Below are 25,698 nucleotides of genomic sequence, written 5' to 3'. Positions count from 1 at the left end.
TGGGTACAAACTGAGGTCTCCTTGGCCTTAAATGCTCTCAGCTCTTTTCCCTGGCAAGGCTTCAGCTTGCTTTGTGCCTCAGAATGCATCTGCAGCAGGGTCTGGTCCTGTGGGGTAGAGGTGATGTGCTGCCCTGGTGCCTTCTTCTGGGGACCCTCCAGCAGCTCTGGTCAGAGCATTGCTGCTGTCACTGGGCAGCAATGGGTGATTTCCCAGCAGCTGCTCCCCACTCTGTCTGTAGACCTCCACTCAGCAAAGAGAGGCCATGGAGCAGGTGTCCTTTAGCTGCAGACTGCTTGAAGGAGAGATCACTACTTCTAAGGTCCACACCAGCTGCCTTGCAGCACTTTGGGCTGGGGGAACCTTCTGTCTTGTGTTTCTGAGATCCTGGTGTAACACGTAAGGCCCAAGCTATGATACTACCAGGGCTTTGCAGCTTGTAGAAGAGCAAAACCACAGCGGAAAGCAAGCCCCTTGTGAAGGAACCTTGTCCTATGTGTGTCTCTCCAGAGAGAAGTGTGATTTGTTTTGTTCCAATGTAGAGGAGAACAGCCACAAACCTGTGACAGCATCATGGGTGGCTGGTGCTTACACAGGTGCTGTGCTCCCCATCTGCTCCTGCCCCCTTCCTCCTCCATCCTCTGCCCTCCCTTCCTGGTTCTGCCCTGGATAAAGATCCCATAGCCCTGCAGGATGGGTGCTGGATCAGCCTGAAACACGAGGTTCCTGGCTTGTGGGAAATTTGCACTTTGCTTTATCTGAAACCAAGAAGATGTAGACAGCAGCCAGACCTTGTTGTGGTTTAGGAAAGCCTAAACTGCTGGGCAGCATCCCCATGCAGCATGGCCTGTGTGGACATCCCCAGGAGCTGTGGAGATTGGGCTCAATATAGATATGGGCCCAGCAGGGTGTTGTTGGGATGTACTGGGAACCCCCTGGGACTCTAAACATCTGCCCCATAGGGGAAAGAGCTGTCCAGAGGCTCAGCCTACTCCAGGATAGGCTGAGTGGCTGGGAAGAGCCCCAGACCTAGATCTTGGGGGCTTTAGTGCCCAAGTTTATCCCAGAGACTGAACCCTGCTGGCTGAGGCTCCTGGGATGCTGCACTGGAGCTGCTGACCTTCCTTCTGCTCTCGGGGCTTTGCTGGGAGCTGGGGTCAGCTTGTGCTGAGCCTGGGCCAAAAGTTTACTGAACTGCAAAAGAACATTTTGTTCTGCAAACTGGTGGTTCCTAAACTGCTGCTGCAGCTCTTGGTTGGCTTCTTCCATAGGGCTTCTGCTCCTTCTCCGGCATTTTAAGGAGTCAACACCAGAAAATTCTTTAAAGGGTGTTCCAGCAGCCACAGAGCCCTCCCTTCCCTCCAAGTCACCTTTGCAGAGCTTTACCCCCCTCAGAGGCTCTGTCCTCTGCCCCTCTGCTGGGAAACTGCTGCACAGCTGCAGCTGAGTGTGCCAAAAGGCTCTCCAAGCCAGGGCGAGGTCTCCCGTTCTCCCTCTGGGGCTCTGCTCTTTCCACCCTAAACTGGTTTTTCGAGTAATTTTTTCATATGTGCTTCCATCTCTGCTGCTGCTGCTGCTCCTCACCTACCTGCCTTTGGGGAGGAGCCTCCCAGAAACTGCTCTTTAGCTCTCTGCTGACCTTCCCTCTCTGAGTCCTGTCATTCCATCCCGACAGACCGGAGCAGAGAGCCAGAACCCACCGCAACTTTCCAGACTCCAAGAGACCAACTGGGATCTCACCAACATGTTCAAGGGGGTGAACAAAGGCTCCCCAGGCAGAAGTTCCCCCAACAGAGGTTCCCCTGCCAAGCCTAACAAGTGAGTACAACTCTGCTCTCTCTGTCCTGTGCAGCCTGGGGGAAGATGAGGGGAGGAATGCTTGGTGGCTCCTGATCCTGAGATCCATCCCTTTTTGTGGAGCAGCCAGAAGGTTGGGGTTTGCTGGAAGCTGATGCCAAAAGGTGCTGCCTGAGCTGTTGTCCTTGTCTTTGGTGGGCTTTGCACTCCAGCCCAGAAGTATCTGTGCAGCCCCTGGGGTGTGCAGTGCCTGAAGAGGTGCTCGGAGCTGGGTTAATGGAGCAGGGAGGTGCAAAGCCCCGTTTGGGCAGGTAGGAGCAGGGAGAATCTGTGCTTGGGTGGAGTGAGATCTGCTTGATGGTGACACAGATACCAGCCTGGATTTGAAATCCCTGGGCTTGCTGGTTGTGTGAGGTTGGGGTGGTGATGCCCTGGGAAGTGGGATCCCCAGAGAGGGATGCTCTGGTTGGTGCTGCTCAGGTGGTGAAGATGGGTGAGGAGTGGGTTTGCTGGTGACTGCTTTAATCTACCCCGGTGACAGGCTGGGTCTCTGCAGCTCAAACAGCTGAGGTTGCTTTTGCACCAAAAGGATCTAACAGCCATGCCTTTCTCTGAAGAGGAACCCTAAGTTTTGGGGATCAAGATGTGTAATGGCATGAGGAGGCTTTTCTGGGAGAGGGAGCTCCTGAAAAGACCCCACTCATCCCTACCTTCAGCTACAGTTATTAAGTCAGGGTTATCTTCCACCTTTCCTCAGCAATTTTGCATTTCCTGGCTTCAGTGGGCTGAGTCTGGGGACATCCCTGTCCCCAGCCAGGGTTAGAGGCTGAGGAAATCACAGAGTGGTTTGGTTTGAAGAGGAGAGGACTTGCAGGGAGCAGAGGGTGCCGGCCCCATCACCTGGGATAGTTGGTGTGTGTGTGCTATGTATGGGTGCCCAGGTGGACACAGCACAGAGCTGGCACCCAACTCTGCCCATTTATGGGGACCAAACCCAGCATTAGCAGACAGTCATTGAGGAGGGTGGTGGCACAGTGCTGCTGGGCAGGGCAGGGGGACCTGGGGAGAAGGGGGATCCCACAAAGCCTGAGGCTTGGATGTTGGGAGCTGGCTCCCTGCCCTGCCATAGGAAACTGCTGTCTCAGTGGAGCTGAACGCTCACAAACTCCTCATGGAAACAGATCTGGGGTTTCTCTGCACACCAAATCACTGCTGGGGCCTGACTGCAGTGGAGACACCACCCCAGGAGCCCCAGAGCTGTGTCAGTCTCTGTTCTCAGCCCTGCTCATGCAGTCTGTCCACCTCCCCAGCCTTTGGTGCATGTTGGCTTCCAAACCTGGGCTGGGGGTTTCTCCTGGGGCTGCCTGGGACATCTCACTGCAGCCCCCACCACACTGCAGGAGGGTTGGGACCAGGTTCTCCCCTGGTGGGAAGCTCTGGGGATAACTGGGGTCACATCCCAATGAGACCTCACACCTCTGCTCAGTGCAGGATGAAGGCTGGAGCCAGAAGTGTGGCAACCCCCCAGCTAGCTGGGCTTGTTTTAGGAGGCACCCACCACCAGACAGAGCCTCATTGGTTTGGTTGTGGCCCAAGGCTTGGTCAGTGTCCGTATTAGCTGAGAAAATGAAGGTGGATGAGTTGTGTCACCAGCACATGCTCTGCAGATGGCCCCAAGAAATCGTTGGTGGCCCATAGCTGGTGACCTCAAGACCAGAACCCCAGCAGCAGCCCAGGTTCCCTGCCTCCAGGGGTTCCTGATTAGCAGGTGCTGGTAAGGACCCTACAGAAGTCAGAGGTAGATTGGTCCTTGGGACCATGGCATTGAGCATCCCTGCTTGCAGGGCCCTCGACTTGGTGGTGGCATCCCAGGGATGCAGTGTCAAGCAGAGGTTCAACCCTGAGGACCATTCTGCTCTAGGAGGAGGCACACTGTGTGGCTGAGGAACCATTCATGGGAAGGTGGAACTGCATCTTTCTGGACTGGGTGCCCAGGTGCCACTTTGGCAGAGGTTGTGGGTGGGTTTGGAGGTGGATGGCAAGTTGTCTCCTGGTTTAATCATCTCCCTGAGAGATGCTACCTGCTACCATCTCCCTGCTACCATCTCCCTGATCAGCCTCAAGCAGTATGGTCCCACCACAGGATTAGCCCAGCACTGGTGGGGGGTTGGTTGGTGGTGGTCTGCAGGGAACAGATCAGAGCACTTGAGGACTTCTGCCTGTCAGAGAGGACAGACCCAGCTTTGGGCTCTGCCTTGTGGCCACCAAGCCAAGTTCTCTGGAAGGAGGGGTCAGAGAAGGTTGGCAGCTGAAGAGGGTGGGTGCTGTGGTCCTGCCCAAAGGTGCTCCAGCAGGACTGGGGGACAGTCCTGCCCCTGCTGAGGGACACTGTCCTGTGCCTGCAGCTGGGCTGTCCAGGAGCCAGAAAGTGGGATGAGAAACAGCCCAATTAATAAGGATAATTACAGCCCTCTGCCCCTTTAGCCCTAGGCAGGAGGAGGCCCTGGCTCTTGAGGAGGAGGATGGGAGGAGCTGAGCTGAGTTTTGCCCTTGGCCATCCCAGCCCTGCATGGAGCTCAGCATCAGCAGGGGTGAAGCTGTGGCTCCTGGTACCCCAGCTGCTGCCAGGCTGTCCCTCTGCAGCCCAAGTGGCACTATCTTCACCCTGAGACCTGGGACCTGGCTGTGGTCAGCCCTGGTTGAGTGAGGGCTTCTCCCCAGGGGCAAAAGGGACATCAGCCATGCTCTGTGTCACCACGGGCTGTGGGGACGGGTGCCGGTGGGGACAGGTGAAGCTTGCAGTCCTCTGGGGTTGGGATAGAAGGGTCTGTGGGGGTCGGGATCCTTCTCCAAGAGTGCACAGACTGAGCAGGTTCCTCAGCATTGCTCCCACCTCAGCTGAGGGGTGTTATGAGGGTGAGAGGCTGAGCTGAAGACTGATGGCTTTACCATTTGTGCATTGGGCCTTCCAAAGGCTCCCAGGACAGCATGTGGACCCCTCTCCTCCTGGGACATCCCCTACCTGCTTTCAGCACTCCTCAAGCATCCAGACTGCTCTTCAGCAGACTCAAGGGGTTTGGCTGCTTGCAGGGTTGGAGAAGCCCCTGTCCACCAGCTGCTGGTTGCAAGGTCTCAGTCTCCTCCTCTGCCAGGCTTCCTTCCTTGGCTGGCACGGAGACCTCCTGGCTCCTCCACTCCAGGAGAGGCAGGGCAGACCCCCTCTGGTCCTGAGATGATGCTTTCCAGGAAGCATCACTTCTCATTTGGCAGAGGCTTGGCTGGTTGGTGTATCCAGCCTTATGAACCAAGAGATGAGATGTCCCAGTGTTTCCTTCAGAGAGGAAGGTAATGCCACCAGGAATTACCAAGCAGGATTTTATTTGCCTTCTACCCTCCTTGGGAAGCACAAATCCTCACTTGTACCCTCCTGGAGGTCACATCACAGAATGGTTCAAACCAGACACCCCCTTCACACCCCTCCCAGGTGGGAGCTGACTCCAGCCAGACCTCTGGGGTGGGATGGTCCTCTCCCTGGTGCTTGGGGAGAGGCATCCATCCCCTGGGATGGCAGCCAGACCATGAGTCACTGTCTCCTCCCTGCTCTGAGAGCCTGGGCAGGCAATTTGGGTGGTGCTCAAGTATTTGCTCATGGGACACCACCTCATTCCAGGCGTGTCAGGGATGAGTGGGAGATTGTGTAACCTCCTGGGAAGGGGGGACCTCCAAGGGCTTCCAACCTGCTGCAGGCTCAGGGGCTGCTCCTCTCCACCTTGTTGTTTTGGGACTTGGGACTTGTCTCCCCCAGAACTGCAGCTTCCCCTGGGACAGGCACCCGTGGGGCACAGATGGGAAAGGAGGGATGTTGAGCAGGGTGGAAAGGGTTGTAGCAGACTAAGATGCTTGCATGATGAGGATGATGAATGCCCTGCCTGAACTTCCTGGCTCTGTGATCTCTCCCTGTAGAAGAGGGCACTGCCAGGGTGCAGCAGTTCCCTCCTTTACTCTACTAATGTGCATTTTGCAGGCAGGGAAACTGAGGCATGGCCAGGAGCTGCTACAACCCAAACCCACACTGCCCTTTTGGGACATCAAAACCAAGGGAGGAGATGGAGAAAGGGGACAGGAGGATGTTGTGAGCAGGAGCTCTGGGGCTGAGCCTCCTCCAGAGTTCCACAGGCTGAGCTGTGGTCAGCATGGGCTGAGCTGATTGGAAACACGGGCTCCATCTGTGGCATCAGGGTGCTGGGCTTGGGGTGACCATAACACCTGCTGGCACTTGGCAGTCACTTGGGGCTGTAATAAATGAACATCTCAGCATCTGCTCTAAGCTTTGGCATGAACCATGGAGTAGCTGGAGCAATGGCAGAGCCACTGGATTCAGGGGCAAGGAAGGAAAGCCCATGGCTGGAGGGCTCTGCTGCAGGACATCTCCTTCCTCCTACCCTCTTCCTCCACCAAAGCCACAGGGCAGGCTGCACCAGTTGAGCTCCATGCAATGTCCCTTTGGGGCTGCTCAGACTCTTCCCATCTGCTCTCAGACCCCAGAATTAGCACATGGCTGAGCTGGGCTGAGCCACTGCTGGACTTTGTCCCACCAGCAGTCACCTGAGGGCTTTGGTCCCTCGCTGATGCCATTGGTCCCCACCTCCTGCCTCTGCTCACCCACATCCTGGCAGCACTGTACCCTTCAGCACCATCCCCAAGGGAGATGCTGTTAGAGGCCACAGGACATGAGGACAAAGGTGGCACCAAGGTTTGTGCTTCCTTGTCCACAGGGAACCACCCTGTGCCCTGCTGCAGGCTCAGGATCCAGCTGGTTCAGCAGGGCTCTGGGTGCTCATTCCCAGTAGTGGTGATGGAATGAGAGCCCTGCTGGTACCCATCAGTGGTGTGATGGCACTGAGGTGACAGGCAATAGGGAATGGTCTGATGGGGACCTCACTGGGGTGAGGAGGGCTGGGGTTGTGCCATGGCCTTGGGAAATTTGTCCCCAGCCCCTGAGAGCAGCGTGACTGCCACATCCCAGATGGTGTCTGGAGGGGCTTGTAGCCTGGCTAGCAATTCCCTTGCCCACTGGTGCCTGGTGCTGGGGTGGCACTGAGGTCTCCAGCACCTCAGGGAGCTGAACTGCAGGGCACTTTCCATGAAGCAAGACATAGGAGAGCAGTTCTGGGTCAGGCTGAAGGCCACCTCACCCACCTTTACCAGCAGCCAAGTTCAGACACCCAAGGAAGTGCCTCCAAACAGGGCCAGCATCTTGTGCTGCCTCTGCAGGCTCCTGGTCTCCAGCTGTCTGTGGCCTCAGATCTCCCCAACCCACCCGTGGTGTCGATGCATGTGGGAGCCCCACAGCAGGTTAAGGTTTTTTTCCTGCCAACTTCTTTTTGAATCCACAGGAGGTTTTGAGCACCTGTGGTGTCCCAAAGCCAGGAACTGTGCAGGTGATCTGCATGGCTGCTCTGAACACACCACTTCATCCCTTCTCTTGGCTGAAGGCAGCAGCCAGGCACCAAACACTTACACGTGGCCTTGCACTTGGCTACAGCTTAAACTCTTTCTCTGAGCCCAGGAGGACGTGGGGCAGAGGCCTGAAGAGCCATGGCAGGGTTAGGTCCTGGATGGTGATGAAGAAGGTGCCTTAGAATCATAGAATCATAGAATAGGCTGGGTTGGAAGGGACCTCAGAGATCATCGAGTCCAACCCTTGATCAGCTACCTTCACCCACCTCTCTGCTTTGCTGCTCCCTCTCTCAGGTCCTCAACCAACGAGCTGGCTGTGCTCATCTCCCGCATGCAGACAAATGCTGACCAGGTGGAGAAGGACATCCTGGAGACACAGTCCAGGCTCAAGCAGGTGAGATGTGGCAGGAGGTGGTGGGAAGGTGAAAGGCTTTGCATCTGGGATATCAGGTCAGGTGCCTGCTCTCAGCATCAGCTCCCTGGTGTGGGTTTGGGGCCTGGCTCGAGGCTGGGGAGGAGCAGAACATCCCACAGAGCCCCCCAGCTCCTGGGGCTGCATACCAGGGCCTCCCAAATTCTTGGTGCTTTCTGCTCAGAGCCTCATCCTTCACACAGCCCAGGCTCTCTCACCTACAGCAGCACAGCCCTGTGCCCCCAGCCACCCCAGAGACATGCAGCCAGCCTGACCCTGATGGTGGGAGAAATGCAGAAGCTCTTGTCTGGGCAGATGCTTCTCAGCTGCATCCTTGCACTGGGGCCTTTCTTGTCTTTGCTGTGTTGAGCATCAGTGTCCTCTGTGCTGGCCAAGGAGACTGTTGTGAGGTCTGTATGGTCCAACCAAAATTTTTTCTCTGACATCCTTGGTCTCCAGGATGAAAGCAATCAGCAGAAGAACAAGGCTTTTGAGTTCCAGCAGGAGAATGCCAGGAACCTGAAGGAAGCAGAGACCCTGCTGAAGGACCTCTTTCTGGATGTGGACCGTGCCAAGCGGCTGAAACACCCTCAGGCTATTGAGATAGAGAAAGAGTGAGTACAGTGAGGGGAACACTGGGCAGCCAGGAACCACTCTAGGATCTAGGTCAACTCCAGTCATTGCTATGAGAGATGGAAATTAGGAGGGGAGCTTTCTTTCCTAGCTGGGAAGGGACAACCTTGATCTCCCTGCAGCTTCCTCCTGGGTTATGATTTCTGAGGCATCTCTGAGGATGGAGAGCAGCAGGACAAGTGCCTCCAAAGTAGTCTGGGTCTTACAAATGAAATCTGGGCTTCATGAACCCCACCTTGGTTCTTGCCTTCCCAAACTGACACTGAGATCCATGTGCCTTTTCTCCTTGGCAGCATCCAGCAGCTCCACGACCGAGTGACACAGCTGTGTGCAGAGTACCGGGCTCTCTATGAGCAGCTGAACATCCCTGATGTGGGGCCCAGGGTAGACTGGGCTAGGATCCTGGACCAAAAGATGGTAACAACAACTGGTTATAGATGTATCTCCCAATTCTTCCAAGACCAGATAGTGCCCTGTAGGGCGCTGCCAGCCATCATGTGCTCAGCATCATGCAGGGATGTTGGGAGTGGTGGAAATAACTCTGGGGAGGAGAAAGGATTCCCCTTCCACCTCCTCAAACCCTCTGCAAGACCCTCATGATTGACCCCTCCAAATTAAGAACTACTGGAGAGGAATCTGGGAGAGGTGCCCTGCTGTGGGATGAAAAGATGGAGAAGGTGATGTCTTCAAGGACTTTATAGCCCTCCATCTCTGGGTTTCACACTGTGAGGTCTTGGGTACATGGATTGCCCAATGTGGAGTCAACTTGGATTCCTTTGAACGTTCAGTGTGAATCCAATGTGTGTCACCATGGGTAGGGTGGGTGGTTTGGGTGGTTCAGCTTAGGTTTTCACCCCAGGATTACCAGGCCTTGTTATTTTTGCCCCTGTGCAATCACACTGAACAGCAACAAGTTCTCACCCCTTCCTCCTGGACCAGTATCAAATCCCAGATCTCTTCCTACCCCTCCAGCACTCCCTGGGGTTTCTCCCTGCAAGAAAATCTTTTGCTTTAGTTTCTGCCTAACTCCTCTTGCACAGAAACAAGTCAACACAGGACAGTATGGGCCTGGCATGTCAGAGCTGGAAAAGCAAGTAGCTGAGCACAACATCCTCCAGAAAGAGATTGAAGCCTACGGCCTCCAGATCAAGAACCTCCGCTCCGGGGTAAGGCACCTTCTGTGCTCTCCATGTTTCTCTTGGCTTCCCTTGGGATCCTGCAGGCTCTCCTCACTCTCTGCCTCTGTGTCCCATCTGCTCCTCCTCACCATGAATATCCACTCTTGTTCTGCACAGTGGAGACCTGAGCTCAGACCCATGAAGCCATGCAGGGGCCAGGGAGGTGGTTCCTGAGTGGTTTCTTAAGCATCTTCCGTAAATCAGGATCAGTCACTGATGAGGTTTTGGTATTGATCTTTTTTTTTTTTTTTTTTTTTTTTTTTTTTACCTCCTACCCTTGCTCTTGGCCGTGTTGTAACCCAGGATGTGGCAGATTTAAAGACCCAGTACAAGGACTTGCTGGTAAGCTTCTCAGTGGTTTTCTGGACAGATGGGGACATAAAGCAGAGTAACACATTCCCTGGTGGACAGGGGATGCTCAGGGCAGGAACTGCCTCTGGTCTGACACAGTCAAGTTGTGTCCCATGTTTTCTTTCCCCATTTCCTTCTCAACTTGGAATGGGTGTAAACTGAGAGCTCACTCTCTGCCCTCAGGAGGATGCTGTGGGTGAGAACTGTGTCTCTCCTCTCCTTGGATCACTGAGCTGGAGTTCCCAAGGTGTCCATGAGTGCAGGGTTACAGATGCTGCATCAGGAAACACTGTCCCAGCCAGTTGGGATGTTCCACATCAGGATTGCAAATGTTGAGGCTTACACTGATCCCTAGCAAGACCTCCAGAGAGGAAATGAGCAGCTGGGGCAGAGGAGGAGGTGGCTGGGAAGAAGGTTTTGGGTTTAGCCAGCTGGGCCCGTGAGGGTTTTTGCTGGAGAATGGCATTTGTGAGAAATGGAGCAGAGCTCACAGACTGCCCAAGGCACCAACCCACACCTGAGATTCTGGTTAGACAAACAAATCCTGCCTGTGAAGGGAGAGAAGGGGAAGGGCAGCCCCATCAGATAAGAGCAACCTTGCCAAGGTCTCTGGGAATCTCCTGGTGGGTGTGCAACACGAGTGGGGTCCTGGGAAGGAGGAGAAGAAAGGAGATCCTCAGCCACAACACCAACATTGTCTCTCCCTTGTCTGCATGGACAGAAAGCATCAATCTGGCGAGGGCAGAGCCTGGGCAGTCTGTACCATCACCTCCAGGGCTGCACCAAGGAGCTGGGCTACTTGACAGAGCAGCAGACCCGGATCCTGAAGCGGGACTGGAGTGACCAAATGATGGATGTGCCAAGCGTGCGTCGGGAGTACGAGGTCAGCCCTTGGGGGGGTGGACAAGAGGACAGATCCCAGCCTTCTAGGCACCCACCACATTATCAGCCAGGTTGGAAAGGACCTCTGAGATCATCAAGTCCAAAGCCTGGTTCTTGCCCGGGGCAGCCCCACCGTGCTGGGCACAGGAGTAGAGATGGAAAAGATGCTCTGGGTCCAGACTGGAGATAAGGTTGAGCCACTCTGTGTGTCCCCTGGGGTGACTGGCACCTGGGGTGACATGTTCCAGAGCTGTCAGAGGGGAGGACAAGGCCCTGTGTCATGTCTCAACATCCAAAGTGCAACACCCAGTGATTGCCCCATTCTGGGACCAGGAAGAAGAGAGGGATAATTGCTTAGTGAAAATGCTCTTTGAATGAATGCCCTGATGCTTTCTGAGGGCCAGGTTATGTCTAATTTGTTTCAGCTTTGCCTGGCCCCTTTTTTGAAAACAAACCAACGAAGATGTCTGTGCTTTGGGAGCCTTTTCTCTGACACAAGGGGTTTGGTGCCCCAGGAGCTGCTCTGTGCTCCCTGTGTGCTCTCACTGCCATGAAGTTTCTCTCCCCCTTCAGGACTTCAAGGCCAATGAGCTGCTCAACCAGGAGGAGTTGGTCAACCATCTTCAGGATGATGGGGACAGGATGATAGAGCTAAAGCACCCAGCTGTCAAACCTATCCAGGTAGGGAAAGGGGGTCTCCTCCCCAACCCTGTAAGAGAACAAGAATGTTTTCCATAATTTGTGGGTCCAGAGGCAGGAGACAAGTCAGAAGAGACCTCCTCATCTCCTCTGCAGGGCTGCTATGTTACTTTCTCCTCCCACACTGCACAAAGTACACTGCAGCATCTTTCTGCCTGCTCCAGCCCTGTGAGGATGCTGGGGGCAGTGCAGGATCTTCACCCCTTCAGAAATCCCCAGGAGATGGTGGCTAACATCTGTGTGCTGGGACCAGCTCCTGGCCTGGTGCTCAGATGTGTGGTCACTGCAGCCACCTTCACGCTGCTGGGAATCTCCATCTGGGACACAATGTGACCTCTCCCAGGAGAAACCAGATCCCAACCTTCAAGGTTGTATTTCCAAGCCTGTAGATGCAGTGGTTTGGTGGGCTCAGAGGCTCTCTCACCACTAGACCTGAAACCCCTTGGGAAATGGTGTCTGCTGGCTATGAGCCAGGTCCTTGTTGAGCAGGAGACTTGCTCAGGCTCAGCATCAAGAGATGCCTGGGCATAGCTTAGCATCTGCTCAGAAGTGGTCTTCACCTTTCTTCTGATTCCTGGGACTTTCTGGGGAAAAGAGATCACCAGTGGGGAAGGTAGGACTGACTGGAGTCCACTGAGTCAGGCTTTATTCCCACCACAGGCTCACCAGGAAGCCTTGAAGAATGAGTGGCAGAATTTCTTGAATCTCTGCATTTGCCAGGAGAGTCAGCTGAAAAGTGTGGAGAGCTATAAAAAGGTAAAAAGCAATGAGAAGAGCAGAGGCCAAGGGGCTGCAGGGACATGCTGGGGAGAGAGGCAGCAAAGGAATGAGGATGGGAGATCTTCTTGCAGATAATCAGGGTCTTTTGTGGAAACAACCCCCAAAACACAGTTGTTGAGTGCTGCAGGGAAGGACTGGCTCCCAGCTCCTCTCACCAGCCCTGTTGGGTTAGTGTCCTGGCTTGGAGAAGAGGGACAGGGGAGGGATTGCTCCCTGTTGTTACCTGGGCCTTGGCTGTAGGGTGGGATCACTCACCTGTGGCTCAGGTGATGGACAGTCCTTGTCCAAGCACGTGCTTGGGTGGTTGTAGGGTCTTGTGAGCCCCAGACAGGTTGTGGGAGACACTGGGAACCAAGAGACCCCTCTGGACTTGGAGATAGTAATGTCCCCCCATCCCTGGCTGTTTTCCTACCCACACCTCCAGTTCCAGGATGATGCTGAGGCTGTGAGCCACTCCCTGAAGAAGATGAACTCAGACTTGGACACCAAATACAGCAAGTTCAACAAAGACAGCCCTGGGGTAGTGTCAGATCTTCTGCTTCAGCTGGAGGTGAGGTCTTCAGGACTGGTGGCACTAACCAGACCTAAGGGGCAGACCAAACATTGCAACTTCTCCAATAAATAACAGTGGGGATGGGGAGGAGGTGGGTAAATAACCCTGCCAGGACAGCTCATCCCAGGGAGAGGGAAGGCCATGGCAATGCTGAGTCCCTGTAGCCCCAGAAAGTCCACAGCTGCTCATGCTGTGGGGCAGTGAGCCCTGGGAGGGCACTGGTCCCAGTCAGTGACACACACCCAGGTCACCATCAGGGTAAAGGAGAAGCACAGGAAGGAGCTGTGTGTTGTCCTAAACAGGTGGGATGGATCAGAGGGTCTGGAGAGAGCATGAGCTGCTGGCAGCCGAGCAGCAAGGAGAGGTCCTGCAGTGTCCTCAGCACTCTCATCAGCTGAGGGAAGGAATGAAGAAACATGACCTCAGGGGCAAGATGCAGATAGAAAAGAAATATTTGCCTGGGAGAGAGGGAGGGGATGAGTTCAATGGGGTATCTTCCCATGCATGCAAAGCTTTTTGTTCCCGGGTTGTGCTGAGTTCTTGGTACCTTCTGACACCAGCAGGTGGCCATTTTTTGGTGGCCATTCTTCCATTTCTGAGATGAAAAACTTCTCCAGGAGACTTAGTGTGACAGTGTGGGATTACCTAGGGTTAAGTCAGGCTGTGCCTTCAGGGGCCAGGTCTGTGTGAGCTAAGGGGAACATTGGTAATGAGAAGGGGAAGAAGGGACATAGAGGGACAAGAATGGAGACACTTCTGACTCCATCCCAGTGGCCACACAAGGATGGACAGCCAGCCCCAGCATACCCACTGTAATGTGACACCCTCTCTTCCTTTTCATCCACATCTGGTCACAACCACCGTCTCCTCTGTTTTGTCTAGAATGAGGAGAAGGCAGTGAAGCAGGCAGAGAAGAGCATCACTGACCTGAAGAGAAGGAGCAAAGAGATCAGCCCACTGAAACTGCGCAGGACGCGTTCCTCCCTGCCCCTCACCTTGGACACCCTCTGTGACTGGGATGCTGGGGAGGTGAGGGCTTGGCTGGAAGTACCCTTAGAAGTCAGGCAACTGGATTCTTCTTTGGTTGCTCCGGATACTGGGTCTGTGGTGGGAGGAACTGGCCCAGTACTGGAAAGCCAAACCTTTGGCTGGGGTTTGTATCTGTGTCCCAGGTGCAGCTGACAAGAGGTGACAAATACACTCTGAAGGACAACAGCAACCCGGAGATGTGGGTGGTGCAGAGCAGCACTGGTGTGGTCCAGGAGGCACCTTCTGCTTGTTTCTCCATCCCTCCACCAGACCCCGAGTCCATAGACAAAGTCAACAGGTGAGCTTGACCCAGAGAGATGTTTGGACATGACTGCCTCAAATGTGGGGAAATAGCAGCTGGGAACAGAGTGCTTGACTGTCTAGGATCAAATCCCTCCTGGAGAGGGACTGTTGCCTGCACCCAAATATCTCATCCAGGTTCTTGCTGTTCCTCGACAGCACTGCACACTGCATGGACCTTGCTGTCAGAGACTTTTCTGGCAGTCAGGCTTGATTTCTTCACCCAAACATGTGACTTGCATCGTTTTGACTAAATTAATTGCAGGATCAGTCTGGAGCTTGGGACTTGCCAAACAGGACAGAGTTATCTGTGGTATCTCCTCTCAGCCAGCTCCAGCTGGAGACTGAGGAATGTCCCTTGAACCACCATGCAGTCTCCTGCTGTTTGCTCAGACAGCCTCAGTGGTTCCCACAGGATGGGGTGGTGGGGCAGGAAGCTTTGACATCACTTCTTAAATCATGTCCCCAGGTGCTTGGCTAAGCCAGAGCTGCTCATGGGCTGTGAAAGGCTCAGAGCCCAGGGTGAGAGGCACTTGGGCATGTCTGTGGTGGGAGCCTGATCACACCAGCAGGAGGGCTTCATCGTCTTGCTCTTCTGTGTGCGTGTCCCCCCTCACACATCCCATGCTACTGAATCCTTTGGTTTCATACATGTTTTAAAACAGAAAATAAGAAGTTTGCAACTTCCTCTTGGAGAGCAGCTCTGGAGGGTTTGCCTGGAAAATTCTTCTCCTTTTCAGGCCACATCTGCCACCCTGTTTCATCTCCCAGTGTTTGCTTCCCTTCCTATACCCAAAATATTTGTCTTTGGTTTACTTCCCATCCTGGAAGTTCCACCATCTGGTCCCTCTGCATGGAGCTATGTCCTGGCCTTGCAGAGGGACAGCCCTGGTCTCACAGCAGCCAGGGGAGCTGGGACTTGCTGGTTTTAGAGGCTGGTGGAGCAGTCCATAGCAGGGATGTGAACAACCAGCCTCATCTTCAAAGTCCTCCTGCTTCCATCAATCTTCTCTCTCCTTCCTTTGGTCCTTCCAGCTCCTGCTGACCCCAGCTCTGGTTTCATTAGAGGGGAACCAAGTAAGAGTTGGTGTTTCCAGGGCTGCAGCCACAGAAGCAGCAACTTCTGTGTATCCTGCAAAGCACTGCAGTGACATGAAACCAATTTCCATCTTTGTTGGCATCTGTCAAGGGTGGGGGAAACGCCGACTCTGTTGGGAGAGACCACTGTGGGAACACCTTCCCTGGCAGAGGCATGAACATGTGGGAACACCTTCCCTGGGCTTTATGTCAGTGCAGGAGCTCCCTGTCCTGCTGACTGCTGCTGCTCTCTCCTCCCAGGCTGGAAAGGGAACTGAACACGGTGAAGCAGAAGCGAGCAGCAGCTCAGAGCACCCTGAGACGCAGCCACAAGGAGCAGGTTCAGCCCAGCCAGCAGAGTATGTCCATCACCTCCCCATCCCCTCTCCAAACCTCCCTTGCAGAGCTCTCTGACCTGGATGGAAGCAGAGCACCCCCCCGGGGCAGGCTGAGGGGTGGGTGAGCATGAGGATGCCTTTTGCCCCATGGAAAAGAGGAGCTGATGGGATAACCTGACTCCTGGGGCTGCCAAGGCAGGCACTGCCACAGAAGGCAATTCACTTAAACTCTGTTGCCCTTCTCTCTGAGCTTGGCCTCTATCTCCATCAACAGGGGTTGTGCCTATCCCAAAGCCTTAATTAAACCTTCTTTGGGACCCAAGCTCCTCACAGTTCCCTTCCTTAGCTGGGAGCTGTGGCATAAGCAGCAGTCACGGCTAAATCCCAACCCCTGGTTAGCTGTGTTAGTCCCTGCAGTTCAAAAAGCTCCCAGCATAGCTCAGCAGGGATGTCTCTGTCCCTCAGGCACATGGCTGTCTCTGTCCCTTCTCTGGACTGGAGCTCTGGTTGGTTGAGGCAGTGATAAGACCATTTTCCTTTGCCATGGGCAGGCACACACCCGTGCAGGATGGGAGATGTTAGCTGGGTTGTCCATGGCTGCATGCTCAGGAGAAACCTCTGTGTCCCAGAGCTGCAGAACACAAAGGGCAGAGCTTTGCAGCAGGGCTGTCATCAGCTTTAGGGACCAGGTATGGGAGAGCATCAAGACTGGGATGGCAGATGTGAAATGGAGCTTAACCTAAGATGTGTCTCACTGCAGCTCTGTCCAGAACCCCTCCTGTAGTCCAGGATGATCCCCAAGCTGACAAGCTCCTAGGTAGCCTGGATCGTGTTGGCAAAGACCTGGTCCAGGTAGAGAAGGAGATCTTGAACAGGGTGAGGTCTCCAGTGAGCTACACTGACCCCACAGATGACCTTGCCAGGAGGATCCAACACCAGCAGGTGAGTGCTGCTGTGGGAAGATTGGAGCAGGATGAGTTTGGCAGGGCCAAGTGTCCTTGGCCCAAACCAGAACTGATGTAGGAGTTGCACAGGGGGTGACAGATGGTGCTTCAAAGGAGAAACCTGTGTTACACATGCAAGGGTTTCAGGCTGGCTTGAGCCCTTGGAATGGGACTGGTTAAGCCAAACCCTAGAGAAACACAGGCTCTTCCCTTGGCTCAGCTCTGCAGCAAAGTGGTTTGTTCCTTTCAGAGCTGTGGAAAAGGCTCCAGTCTTGGGTAGTCCTCACCTTGTTGTGGGGATGCTTTCACGTTTCCCTCCCAAGTCCAAAGCATAAAAGATAAGGGGACAGAGGGAATTTATCCAAGGACAAGCCTTGGCTCACCTGGTGAGGAGTACAGACCAGGAGATGCCAGTGGGACAGGAAAAGAGCCCTGGAAACCCCCACATCTCTGGGCTGACAGAAATTCAGCTTGTTACATCTTCATCCATGGGTATTTCTTGGGCCTTGGCAGAAGGATGGTCTCAGGCCTGTAGGTTTCTCCCATCTTGGTCTGTTTTTCTCTCCTTCCCACACCCTGCCACTGCCAGACAGCCACAGTCTGGCTGGGGCTGTGCCCCAGGGGCCAATTCCTTATGGGAGCTCTACCCCACCCTTGCCCCACAGCAAAGCCCTCCCTGGGGGGTGACACATCGTCACAGCAGCCAGGTTATGACTCTGTTGGGTGACTCTGCTCCCATCTGCTGTGCCAGGAAACAACAAAGAAACTTGAGAACCTGGGGGCAGCCAAGGATGCTTTGCAGAAGGAGTGTGAGACCTACCTTTCCAAGAAACCCACCAGCACCTCAGCTTCCCAGCTCCCCATCACGTTGAATGCCCTCAGGAGCAAATACAATGATGTCAACATGCTCTCCAGCCTGTACAACGAGAAGTGAGTGCTGCTGGCACGGTGTGATGGGGATGAGGGAAGGAAATGCATGGAGGTGTCAACACAAAAGCATGGGAGGAAACGTTTTTGATCTACCTGAACACTGGCTGACGTCCATCTAACCCAGTGCAAGTTGGAAACCTTCCACCCATCACCAAAGGCACCTCCAAAGGAGTTCCTGTGTGTAGTCTTTGGTCAGATCCCCCCACTGGGGCATGTCCACCACAATGGGGATGTGTCCCAGCTCTGCTGGGTGTGGTGAAATGCAATACATCTGACAGCATGACAGGGTTGTGAGTGCATACTGCTTGTTCTCTGCCATGCTGTAGGGGCTCTGATGTTAAATAAGCTTAGACAGGCAACACGAGAGAGGAAAGGGGAAGAATGGGATCTTCTGTAGCTAACCTTGTCCTGAAATTTTTCCCTTCTTCAGGGCTAAGGCTGCCCTGAACCTGGAGACTCAGATTGAGAACACAGACAAGATTGTCAGCACCTTTGAGGCCAAGCTGGCTCAGGACAGCATCATTCCTGCATCCCCCAATGCCCTGCAGGATCGGGCCAATGACCTGCAGGTAGGACAACATCAGGCTCTTTGTTAGGGAAGGGGAGATCTCCCAGCTCAGGTAGCAACGATGGGGAGAGCTGGAAATTGCTAATTGGAAGCACTCCAAGCCACCAGTGATGAAGCTCTTGTTCCTTGAAGGCTTTCTGTTGGTATTGCAGGCTGTGGCACTCACAAACCTCAGGGTCTGACTGGTGCCCACCTGGAGGTGTCTTTTTTTTTTTTCCCTCACTGCAGAAGATGAAGAGGGACCTGGTGGCCCAAGAGGACTGTGTGCTGAAGCTGAACCGAGGGCTCAAGGATGCTGAGCACAGCTGCAGTGCTGTGCAGAACAACTTCCAGGAGTACTGCCCTGACCTGCCCAGGCAGAAGAGGGAGGTGCAGCTCCTCAATGACCGCTACCACACCATTGCAGACCAGTTGGATCAACGGTGAGGAACTGGGGCATCATCTCTTCTCCTCTTAGCTAACGTGGACCAGCAGTAGTCAGAGTCCCAGGAGTAGGTTCTGCACTGACCAAGCTGCTCTCCTGCTGGGCAGTTGCCACCTTCCTGTGCATAATGCAGGCTTTGGGCTTCCAGAAGGCAACCTTGAGGTTGCTCACCTCTGCCTGACCCAGAGAGACCCTGGGGTTAACACTTCTCATAGCCATTGCTGCTGCTTGCCTGCCTTTTTTCCCTTCTCTCATCTTCCAAGCTGTGTTTGGGCTGCAGTACCAAACCTGATGTGCACAGCTGTGCTCCCCCCCTCAGGGACCAGTTGCTCCTCTCTTGCTGTGCTGAAATTCCCACCATGTTGTCTTCTTAGGAACTTATACATGAATTTTTGCTCTTCCCCTTAATGTTCATGTTTGTGCAGAGAGAAAACCCTCAGAAATATCAGCCTCACCTACCAGCAGTTCCAAAACTCCAATGAGAACCTGATGTTCTGGATGAACAACCTACCCAAGCATCAAGTGAAGACCACTGATGGGCCAAGCCAGATCAACTACAAGCTGCAGGCACAGAAGGTGAGTTCTAGGACGTGTGTCACAACCTGTAAGTTACAGGGAAGGGGGAAATTTGTTTGTGAATGGTACAAAGTAGCACCCACCAGCTCCCAGTTGTGTGCTCCACCCATCACAGTGAAGGAAGGAGAACAAGGAGACAATGGATTGCAGCTCACAGATGATATATCTGTCAAGCTTTGTTCATCTCCAGTGCTGGTGTCCTCATCTGTGCTTGTCACCCCCAGGCTGATATCCTCTCCAGAGAGAGGGCACACCCAGATCCCAGAGGATTGCATCAGATGAAACTGATGCAAAAAACCTGATGCCTGAAAGACTATCTCAGATGATGAGTTGGGAAGGTCTCTGTGTTGGCCTGGCCCAGTGATAGTGCTGCTGAGGTCCTCTAAAGTCCAGGAGGCTTTCCTAAATGTCCCTCTCTTCCCACTTTTCTGGTGGTACCAGGCTGAACCACCACTTTTTTGCCTGCTCTTGTATTACTGGGTTCCTGTACCTCCATCTGTCCTTGACATGTTGTGTGTATCTCCTGCAGAGGTTGGTGGAGGAGATTGAGAGCAAGGAGCCCGAGAAGAACGCAGTGATCAGACTCTCCAGGAATGTGCAGTCCACCCTCAATGTATGGCTGAGTTTTCCCATATAGCACTCCCTTAGTGTCTCATCTGAGAGATCCCAACTGATTCTCCTCTTTCTGCCCTGAACAGGACTATGAACTCCAAGCAGGCAAATACAGCTCTTCTCTGGACCCTTCCCTGACTGATTTTGCTGCAAAGAGGCTGCGTGTGACCCCACTACAAGAAAGCATCCAGGCCCAGGTACTGTGTTAAGATGAAGGCATGGAAACCATTCTCTTGCTCCTTACCCAAGACCCATGTCCTCTGCAAGGCCTTAATCTACTCTTACAGCCACAGCTGATCATGGTCCTAATCCCATGGGCAAATGCCATCAGGTATCAACTTGTCCATGGGGCAAAGCAGCAGGTGAGATCCAGAATCAGGGCTGTGTCTGGTACTTTGTGTTGAGATTGCTGGTGATGCCTCCTTACCACATAGTGCATGAAGATAAACATTCCAGGGTAGGTGTGGAGGGACAGGAAAGAGCCAGAGCTCCTGAATGTTCTTCCCAACTACATCCCAGTTCCTCTGTGTCCTCCTGGGCTATTTGCCAAATGCCATCCATGTGTCACCCGAGGTGAATTTGGCAGTCTGGACCTTGTGTAAGCTAGGAGGCAGTTTCCACAAGGTGTTGGTGTTCCAACAAAGGGCACAGGATCTCCTGGATGACTCCTTAGACTCTGTGTGTCTCTACAAAGTCAGATGTGGTGGCACCAATCCCTGGAACAGCAGAGTACAGGAAGTGCATCCAGGTGAAAGGAGAGGTGGGAGAGTGTGCCACCCAAGAGAGCTGTGTCAGGGTGAAGGGGACAAGGCTTTCACCACTGTTTCTTTTTCAGGAAAATGATGTAACCAAGCTCTACATGGAGCTGGCAGCAGAAAATAAACAGCAGCTCAGCCGGTTGGAGTTTGCCAAGAAGATCATTGAGAAGGTACCAGCTAACAGCTTGTGGCAAGATCAGGGGCCTCTAGATTGGGTTTGAAATTATCTTCCCCAAACTCTCAGCAATCTGCTCAGCCTGGGTTCCCCCACCTCTCCCCAGATCTCCACAACCAGGTGCTGAGGAAGGGGAGGAATGGAAACCCCTGTGGGAAAAGGTCCACAAGTAACCCCAGTTTCATCAACACTGATCTTAGGTTGTGACATTCATCACCTCTGTGGGCCCTCAACTGTTTACTGAATCTCTAATATATGCTGGGGAAAATCCTCTTCAGGCTCAAACCTCATCAGCATCCACAAACTGAGAATTTCAGATTTTTCTCTGGATGTGCCTTGAGTGTAGTGCTGACAATCTCTAGGAAACACTTCAAAGCAGTAGGACTTTTATGCCTTTCTAGAGCTTAATACACCTCTAGGAAAGGTGTCTGGTCTGGGTGGCTTTCACTGTGCTCAGGAAGGACAGGAGATGAAGCTGGGGCACTCTGTGATGCTACTGTGAACCAGATGTGCAGCAGGACCGGTCATGGCCCTCCCTCAGCTGCAGATACAATGAAAACACAAAAGCACCTCCTGACACCAAGCCAGTTGCTTGAGATGGTGGGAATGTGTCCTCATTTGCCCTTTACAAATAGCTTTATTTGGAGGCTCCCTGGGGTTGTCTTCTTCTGTGCCTCTGAACCTGCACCAGATTCAAAGAGTAACTCAGGTTTCCTGTTTTTTTCTTTTTAAAATTATTTTTTGTTTTCCTTTGCAGAAGGAAGTGCATGAGGACATTGAAGCTGTACGTGAGCAAACCCAGGAATCTGAAAACAAAGCTATGGCAAGTAGGGAATCTGAGGGGTTGAAATCACAGCTGGAGGAGGAAAGGAGAAAAGTTGCCAAGATTGAAGAGGATCTGGAGGAACACAGAAACAAGCTGCTAATGTTGAAGACTCAGAAGCCCATCGAACGAGTGGAAGAAAAGGAGGTGATAGAATATTACAGAGACCCACAGGTGGAGAGCAACCTATCTAGGGTGGTGCAGCAGATTAAAGAGGAAGGAAAAAAGAGGCAGAGCCTAGAAGAAGACATTGAAGCAATGAACCGGAAGCTTGCCCAGATGGAGAGCACGAAGAAGGCCACTCCTGCCCAACTCCTTACCAAAGAGATCACAAAAATTGAGAAAGATCCAAGCCTGGATAGCCAAGCAGCCAGTCTTCGTCAGGAGATCAAACGTCTCCAGGAGGAAAGCTTGGCAGCTGCTTCTGAACTTGAGCAGCGTAAGAGAGAGCTGCACATGCTGGAGAGAAAGCAGCCCAACATCCGAGAGAAAGTGGTGGTGAAGGAGCTGGTCAAACTGGAGAAAAACCCAGAAATGCTGAAGTCTGTTAGAACCCTCCAGCTACAAATCGATGAGGAATCCTTCAAGAGGAAGTCTGCAGAAGAAGCAATAGTGAAGGTGAAGAACAAGATTGAGGAGGTGGAAAGACTTATTGACACAGCCGAACCCAAGATTATTGTGAAGGAGGTGAAGCAGGTGGAGCAGGACCCAGAGTTATTGAAAGAGTCTTCCAAGCTTAAAACTCTGATTGAAGAAGAGAGGAGCAAGAATTTAATGCTTACAGGGGAGCTGGGAGAGCTGCAGAGCCAGTACAGCATTGCAGAGAAGCAAAAACCAAGGATAGAGGTCAAAGAGAGGGTCAATGAGATTTTCCGGGTGGATCCCGAAACAGAGCGGCAAATTGCACACCTGAAAAGGGAGCTGCAGGAAGTTACCCTGAAAAGGACAAAGGTTGACAGTGAAGTGGAAGAGGCCTTAGCAGAGCTCAATGTCCTCAGGTCACAGAAACCAGTGGTAGAGCTTAAGGAGGTGATAGAGGAGGTGGTGAAACATGAGAAGAGTCCTGAGATTCTTAGAGAAATTGACAGGCTGAAACAACAGCTCAATGAACTGGTGAACACCAACGGCAGGACACAAGAGCAGCTCATTCGGCTGCAGGGTGAAAGGGATGAATGGAAGAGAGAGAGATCCAAGGTGGAAACCAAGCTGGTCAACAAGGAAGTCATCCGATACGAGAATGATCCACTTCTGGAAAAAGAAGCTGATCGCCTCCGTCAAGAGGTGAGGAACATGGCTCAGAAGAGGAGAGCTGCTGAGGATGCAATCTATGACTTGCAGAACAAGTACATGCTGCTGGAGAGGAGAAAGCCAGAGGAAAAGGTAGTTGTCCAAGAGGTGATACTGACTCAAAAGGATCCAAAGCTTCGGGATGAGCACACCAGGCTGAGCCGGAGTCTGGATGAGGAGGTGAGCAACAGACGTCGTCTGGAACGTGAGGTGCAACAGGTTCATGCACTGGTGGAAGAGCAAGAGAGGTTGCTCAACTTTCAGGAGGATCGAAGCAAGAGGCTTGCACTGGAGAAGGAGATGAGACAAATTACGTTGAGAATAAAGGAGCTGGAGGAGAGCCCAGCCCCAGTGCAAGAGAAAATCATTATGGAAGAAGTGGTCAAACTGGAGAAGGATCCGGTCCTCGAACAGTCTGCCAGCAACCTGCGCTTGGAGCTGGACCGTGAGAAGATGGAGGTGCTGAACTTGCAGAGAGAATGCAAGAACCTGCAGATCCAAGTTGATGTCCTGCAGAAAACAAAATCTCAGGAGAAGACCATCTACAAGGAAGTGATTCGAGTGGAAAAGGATAGAGCCCTGGAAAGTGAGCGTGCACGTGTCTGGGAGCTGCTGAACAGGGAGAGAGGAGCCAAGCAAAAGGCAGAAGAGGAGGTACGGTGGCTGAGGGAGAAGATTGAGAGAGCTGAAGGCATGAAGAGGACGTGGGCTCGGGAAGAGACAGAGCTGCAGAAAGCCAGGAACCTGGCCATCCAAGAGAGAGCCAACTTGGAGAGTGAACTGCGAGAGCTGGAGAGGCAGAAGCAGCAGAAAGTCCTCTTCCTTCGGGAGGAGTCCAAACTGCTCAACCAGCGGACTGAGAACGACAGGCAGAAGAAGAAGCAGCTGGAACATGAATTTTCCCTGCTGGAGGCAGACATCCTCAGGGAAAAGGATCAGATCTACAACAAGGAGAGGCTCATTCGAGATCTCCAGTCAAGGGTCAACCGGGAAGAAATCAATCATGAGACCCAGATGAGAGAGACAAACCTCTCCACCAAGATCTCTATATTGGACCCTGAGACAGGGAAGGATATGTCCCCTTATGAGGCCTATAAGAGAGGTATCATAGACAGAGGCCAGTACATCCAGCTGCAGGAGCTGGAGTGTGACTGGGAGGAAGTCACCACCTTGGGCCCAAATGGGGAAGTCTCACTTCTCCTTGACAAGAAGAGTGGGAAGCAGTACTCCATTGATGATGCTCTGAAGCTGAGGAGGATCACAAAGGAGGAGTACCAGCTGTACCGGGATGGCAAGATTCCCATCTCTGAATTTGCCTTGCTGGTGGCTGGGGAATCCAAACCTCCTTCATCCCTCTCTATTGGCTCCATCATCTCCAAATCCCCACTCTCCTCACCCACCACCCACCAAACCCAAAGCTTCTTCCCTTCAGCCTCACAGAAGGGCTTCTGTGATGATACATCCCCCATCGCTGGGGTGCACGACACCACCACTGATACCAAATACAACATCAAGACTGCTGTTGCAAAGAAGCTGCTTGATCCCATGACAGCTCAAAAGCTCCTGGAAGCCCAGGCTGCCACGGGGGGCATCATAGACCTCATTTCTCGGGACCGTTTCTCAGTCCACAAAGCAATTGAGAGAGGGCTGATTGACAGGACCTACACGCAGAGACTGCTCAATGCCCAGAAAGCTTTCACAGGGATCGAGGACCCAGTGACCAAACGAAGGCTGTCTGTGGGGGAAGCAGTTCAGAAGGGATGGATGACCAAGGACAGTGCTTTCCCCTACCTGGAGGTCCAACACCTAACTGGAGGGCTCATTGATCCCAAGAAAACTGGTCGCATCCCTGTGGTAGAAGCTGCCAAGACAGGGATGATAACAAGTGACCTGGCCAGCAGGCTCCAGGATGAGTCCAACTATGAAAAAGATCTCATTGACCCTGTCACTAAAGAGAAAATCAATTACAAGGAGGCCATGGCTCTCTGCCAGAAGGATTCGCTGAGCAGCCTCCTGCTGCTCCCAGCCACATCTGAGGGGTTCCAGCGGTACCACCAGACGAGCTGTTCCCCCAGCTTCTCCCGGTTCAGGCATTGAGTGGGTTCAGACACATGCTGGACCTGGTTCCTTCAGGAGTTTAATCCCTTCAGAACACCCCACCCCCCAGCAGCAGTGATCACAGGAACAGAGCATCCAGCACGTAGGGCTGTGAACTTCTACCTTGGCTATCTCCGCTTCCCAGTGCAGTTTGGCCGTGCCAGGACTAAGAAATGATTGTGAGTGTGTGAGGACCTGACCCGGGGGGTCCCTGCAGTCCCCCAGCTGCTGCTGTGACAGCAAAGAGGGGGTTGGTAGTGATAACTTCACTGGCAGTAGGTAAAATGTGGTTATGCTCAGAAAAGGGGGAAAGCCCGAATGTTTTCCAGCTGGGTCGTTCTTCTGCATGCAATAAAGATTAGAAAGTGCCTCTCTGTGGCTGTGTTGTCTCTGCAGGCTGAGGCTGCTCCTCCCCCTGTGAAATCCTATGTCCTGCAGCCCAGTCCACAAAGGGTTTGCAGGCTCTTGCTCCCCATGAACTTACAGCACTGAACCCCTAAATTTCTTTCTGTGTCTGTTGTTATATTTGTCTCTAGAAAACATAGGGACTTTGCTCCCTAGTCATTTGGACACCTCTGAAAGAGGGACTGGGGCAGCAAAAGGTGTAGTTCTGTGGGTAATCCAGTTTAAGTGCAGACTACAATAAACAGGAGCAGCCTCCTCACCCCCTGGTCCTGGAGCCTCTCTGCCTGCAGACTGGGGAAATCTTGGCTGTACAAGGCCATGGGCCACTGAGCTGCTGGCAGAGGAAGCCAAGCCCCAAGCAAAACCAAACCAAACTCTGTTGAAGTAGATGATCTGGGTCTTGTCCTCTACCTGTTCAGAGGCAGATGTGTTGCAAAGGAAGAGCTGGTGTTCAGTAGTGGTGCTCAAAGTCAATGGTGATGTGAAACTGTTTTCTAAAGGCCTCATCTTTGGCTGTGGGATCCATCCAGCAGTAGTGGAAAATCTACACTTGCTCTTTCTTTAGGCAAGTTCTCACTCCTCTGTGTCACTTCCAGTGCCCACCCCTTGC

At 53.1% G+C, this 25,698-nt stretch overlaps 1 protein-coding gene across 1 annotated transcript; it reads left to right on the top strand.

The window, feature by feature from the left end:
• Positions 1-1,647: 1,647 nt before the first annotated feature.
• On the top strand, positions 1,648-25,005 carry EVPL (envoplakin). The gene is made up of 22 exons (XM_030462040.1): positions 1,648-1,818; positions 7,552-7,651; positions 8,129-8,283; positions 8,596-8,719; positions 9,343-9,468; positions 9,784-9,822; positions 10,553-10,714; positions 11,287-11,394; positions 12,073-12,168; positions 12,617-12,742; positions 13,628-13,774; positions 13,918-14,072; positions 15,413-15,510; positions 16,250-16,431; positions 17,185-17,363; positions 17,794-17,932; positions 18,160-18,353; positions 18,781-18,931; positions 19,461-19,544; positions 19,630-19,740; positions 20,379-20,471; positions 21,234-25,005. The coding sequence occupies exons 1-22, from the start codon at positions 1,745-1,747 to the stop codon at positions 24,681-24,683; spliced, it is 6,093 nt and encodes a 2,030-aa protein (XP_030317900.1). The 5' UTR covers positions 1,648-1,744; the 3' UTR covers positions 24,684-25,005.
• The last annotated feature ends 693 nt before the right edge of the window (positions 25,006-25,698 follow it).

Source organism: Calypte anna, chromosome 18 (assembly GCF_003957555.1).
Source record: "Calypte anna isolate BGI_N300 chromosome 18, bCalAnn1_v1.p, whole genome shotgun sequence".
Taxonomy (NCBI): domain Eukaryota; kingdom Metazoa; phylum Chordata; class Aves; order Apodiformes; family Trochilidae; genus Calypte; species Calypte anna.
The sequence above is the reverse complement of the archived record's forward strand: the minus strand, read 5'-3'. Positions and strand labels throughout refer to the sequence as shown.

Bases quoted from the DNA above. Each gene is read 5' to 3' on its own strand.
- EVPL (XM_030462040.1), top strand. From the start codon at position 1,745: ATGTTCAAGGGGGTGAACAAAGGCTCCCCAGGCAGAAGTTCCCCCAAC. The intron at 12,169-12,616 runs GTAAAAAGCAAT...CCACACCTCCAG, and splicing joins GTGTGGAGAGCTATAAAAAG to TTCCAGGATGATGCTGAGGC. The intron at 17,364-17,793 runs GTGAGTGCTGCT...TCCCTTCTTCAG, and splicing joins TCCAGCCTGTACAACGAGAA to GGCTAAGGCTGCCCTGAACC.